The 4,421-nt window shown below is 38.1% G+C and overlaps 1 protein-coding gene and 1 pseudogene across 1 annotated transcript in view; both read left to right on the forward strand.

Annotated features, from left to right (window-relative positions):
* LOC107727703 (CMP-N-acetylneuraminate-beta-galactosamide-alpha-2,3-sialyltransferase 2-like) overlaps window positions 1-1,099 on the forward strand; it is a 16,692-nt gene extending 15,593 nt beyond the window's left edge. The window contains exon 6 of the mRNA XM_016537657.1: window positions 927-1,099. Coding sequence (XP_016393143.1) covers window positions 927-1,094 — 168 coding nt within the window. The 3' untranslated portion in view covers window positions 1,095-1,099. The remainder of the gene's footprint in view (window positions 1-926) is intronic.
* A 447-nt stretch (window positions 1,100-1,546) lies between these two features.
* The window catches only part of LOC107727732 (CMP-N-acetylneuraminate-beta-galactosamide-alpha-2,3-sialyltransferase 1-like), a 49,206-nt pseudogene continuing 46,331 nt past the window's right edge, over window positions 1,547-4,421 (forward strand).

The raw sequence follows: 4,421 nt of genomic DNA on the forward strand, positions 1-4,421 counted from the left end.
CTGGGCGTGAATGGGTGTCCCTTATTTTGCCTCGCTGAAGGTGGCACTTTCTAAAGGGGAAGTGCTTAGGGATGTTTGCGAGTGCGTGTCTAAAACTGGAGTGGAATGTGGCCAAATTGGCAACAACAAATGTGATGTTTTATTAACAAATTTCGGGAGTAGCATGCGCAGATAATCAACCCGGCCAATTCACTACCAGTAATCACATCATCTATCCAACCACCACGAAAGAGAACCACTATAAATAATAATAGCAGCCTTACCTTCGTTCTCTCTAGTCTTTCAGCATCCCTCCACCACCCCGACTCCTCACCGTCGACCCATTCCTACGGGAGGAGCGCTCTGCGTTCGGGCAGATGCCGAGCTCGGAGCCCTCTCCCCGGACAGGAGGGGAGTGCCCCAGGTTCGGGAAGAATTACCGAGCTCGGAGCCCTCTCCTCGGACAGCACGCCAAATACGCATACTATTCTTCTTGCTTTATTATCTGCAAGGCGAACTCGTTAAGTCATGGACGGCCACAAGATCATTTTGTTAAGGTAACAACATCCTTATGCCATGGCCATGCGACCCTATGTTGAGTGAACATCATTTTCTCATTGCCAAGAGTTTAATGCGTAAACAAACTTTATGATTATCCCAGGTTGCTATGGTTATGCATAAACTCGTGGCCATGACATAAGGATGATCTTATCAAAATGATCTTGGTCCACCCACAACAAATTTATCATGTTTCTGTGAGATGTGTGCGTCTTGACGCTAGAATGTTTCAAAATGACAAATGCATGCAGCATTTAGGAAGTGATCAACAAATGAAGTTCTGTATCATTTGGTAACCTTTTTTATTGAGAAAAATTACTATATGCACCTTTAGGAGAAGTATGATTTGAACACCATGAAATGACAAAACTGCTCTGTCTCTTACACAGGTGAATGTCTTTGGGTTTGGGGCTTCAAGTACTGGAACCTGGCATCATTACTTTGACAGAACTCGCACTCACTTTAAAGGCGGCCCTCATGGTGGAGACTTTGAAAACAAAACAATGCATCAACTTCAGCAGAGAAACAAGATTTCAGTATATAAAGGGTATAGATAAAAAAGACCAGGAATGGATATGTTCGGTTTAATGTGTTAACAACCTAACAACCCATTAACTTGTGGAAAGTGATAATATGTTTTGGGCAGCAATGAAGTCATTTTGTCAACACCTTTATTTTGTGGCCATGTTACGTTCCGTGGTTATTTATGTAATGTTGGATTATGTGTGCTGTGGTGTGTTTTCTCGCTCTCTCTCTCTTTCTGTGTTGTCCAGTGTGTTACCTGCTGCACAACCAGGTGTGGAGGAGAGGGAGGTGATCGCTGGCACCTGCAGCTCATTACTGTGCAGAGGCTGCAAACTCAAATGTTGTTCAACATGTCTGCAATATTGAAGCTCGTGTTCCAGAGTGTTGTTCCTCTTGCCTGCCCTGTGTTGGTTGTGTCATAGATATTGGTCTTGTGTAAACTTAAGTTACGGCTTATTGTAGCCTTCTGAACAGGCCATTAGCGATGTTGTTGAGCTACGTGACCCTGTGTGTTGGAAGCTGTAGGGAGGTGGGTGCCATTTTATTTCTGTGAATCCTTTTTCTCCCGTTTTTGCTTAGCTAGGGAGTTAGTGTACATTTCTGTTGTTAATTTTCTTTTATTTTGTCAGTTTAGACCGTTTTACTCCCTAACTATTTAGAGGGTCCTTTTGTTTGTTGTTTTGGCCTTCCCCCTCCTGAAGGCTATTTTTACTTCCTATTTTTACTTCTATTTTACATGACCATATGTTGATAAAACTACATCACTTTCTTGTGGCCAAGAGTTTAATCCGTTAACAAACCTTATGATTATCCCAGTTTTGCAAGAGTCTCGCAGGTTTGTTTACGCATTAAACCGAGAAACAAGATTTCTAAATATAAAGGGATAAATAAGACAGTTCTTCCATTTATTAATGAAATGTCTCAAAATGGAGTATACCAAAACCGCTACAAAATGAATGTAAAAATGAAAGGCAAATAAATATTTTAATATGAATGTTAGCTAACTATGGTAACAATGTTTTGAGAGCTGTTGCAATGCTGTATAATGTGCTACTCTTATTTATAATGCTTTACTGTATCTACACTGTAAACATATTGTATGTACCTGCTGTTCTTGTACTAAAGTAGCTTACTAATCTGTAAGACATCTGGAATGTTTTTATGGATCTTCAAATGCTAGTTTGGTTAAAACGAAAAGTTTAAAGGATGAGCCCTTTAAAATGCTGTGCCACAAATTCCTGTACCAGTAAGAAATGTCAACACAAAACAAAAACTTCTTTTCATATTGTTTAATTGAGAATATTCACATATAAACCAACAGCTCCCAAGGCCAAGGTATACTTCGGCGTCCGCACGTACAACAGCGCATGCACAAGAAAAAGGCTTCAGAGACACATGCTTTTTCCAAATACCCACACGTGTGGTCTTTGCACTTGACAACTTAGGCTATATGACGTGTTTCCTGTATTTGGCCCAAGTGTTCAAGTGAGGATGAAGACCACAAGTGTCTGTCATTAGGCCTGATTATAGTGTTATAAAATTGCAAGTTTACATAGCTTTATTTTTATTTTAAATATGCCTACTTTGCTTTTTAAAAATTTACTTCTAAATGTTTGTTCATTATTCCCTATAACATGACACAATTAAATTTTTGGTGCTTCTAATTAAGTGATAAAAAGCACAACACACATTTATGTCCAAACGCCATGTAAAAGTGGATTTTGCATAATAGGTGCCCATTAATTTAACACCATTATATCAGGTTTCCCATTCAAACATGACTGCGTCATGTTGAACAGACTTGAAACAAATGTTTTGCCTTAACTCGATGTTTTCATGTCGAAAGAACATTTCAATCAAATAACTCTAATAACTGTTTGAAACCAGTGTAGAAAACGGATTCACACAAGGTCACATCACGCACATGCAGTGTTTCTGTGAACGGAGACAACAGAAAAACTATATAGGCTACATAAAAAGGAATATGTCTATACACAAAATATATTTAACTTAAATCATTAACAGATTAACAAAACGAAAGAAAAAAATTGTGCTGAGTTTCTGATCATTTTAACGCGCTCCGAAGTTCACGAAAAAAGAGACGGCAGAAAGCAGTTTTCTACGGTGGCCGAGAGAGCTCAAGGCGCTGCAAATAGAAAAAAAACACCTGCAAATTAAGAAAACAACTTCATCAATTTGACAACACGCACTACAAATGCTCACAACCCAACCCAATTAAGAAACGCACTGCAAATGCTCACAACACCACCAAACAAAGAAAAACGCCGCAAATACAATTCTTTATTTGGTTGTGTTGTGAGCATTTGCATTGCGTTTCTTTATTTGTTTGCGTTGTGAGAATTTGCAGCACCTGCTGTCAAACTGATGATGTTTTCTTGATTTGCTGGTGCTTTTTCTATTTGCATGTGTTTTCTGAAGTTGCAGCGCATTGAGCTCTCTCGGCCACCGTAGTTTTCTTTGTTTTACGAAAGCTGTAGTTTTGAATGATGTTTTGCTTCTATCTGTATGATTATATGATTATAATATATGATATGATTATTATAGTAAAGTATAACTTTAAATGTAGGCTATTTAGTGTACTTCTATATACTAAATTGGAACAACTTAAAGTATAGGCTACTTAGTACACTTTATGCCAAATTACATGCTTGATTAGTGATATTAAAGTGTACTTTGTTGTATCACGAGTACATTACAAATTAATTATGAGTGTCTTTGAAACACACAAGCAATATACTATAAATTCATTATTTTTGAGTGATCCTGGAACATCATTCCAATCAACCAATCAGAATTGAGAGATAACTTCTCAGGAAATGTCAGTTTTAGGCTTACAATCAGGGTTAGGCGCTTCTACACCCTCGTTAATCAGCTATCATTTCCCTCTGATTTTCAGTGGCGGCTCGTGGGTTTTAAAATAGAGGTGGCACACTAATTGTATTGGTCTGGGGATACCTGCCGATTATTATTATTATTATTTGCTTAACCACTTTAAAGTTGCTTTTAGTCAGAAAACGACACGCATACAGCAAGATAATATCATTTCACTTACCTGGCCTATCACTTGAAGCAAACATCCATCCCTTCTTAAAAGTCTGTGTTAAAAGAGCAGACTGCTGTAACGTTAGCCTGTATCGTTTAGGTGATACAGCTTAGGCGTGTTCTCCCTTTATTTTTAATTTGTATATATACTGTTTGAATGACAGCTTGGTAAATCTGTTGGCGATCAAATATTCAATATGGTTATATATAATAAGTACTTGGTACATTATCAGCGCAGCGGGAGACGTTCAAACTAATATCACGTAATTTACGTCTCTATGATGATTGGTTGATAT

Source organism: Sinocyclocheilus rhinocerous, unplaced genomic scaffold (assembly GCF_001515625.1).
Source record: "Sinocyclocheilus rhinocerous isolate Xijiao unplaced genomic scaffold, SAMN03320098_v1.1 scaffold1028, whole genome shotgun sequence".
Classification (NCBI taxonomy): domain Eukaryota; kingdom Metazoa; phylum Chordata; class Actinopteri; order Cypriniformes; family Cyprinidae; genus Sinocyclocheilus; species Sinocyclocheilus rhinocerous.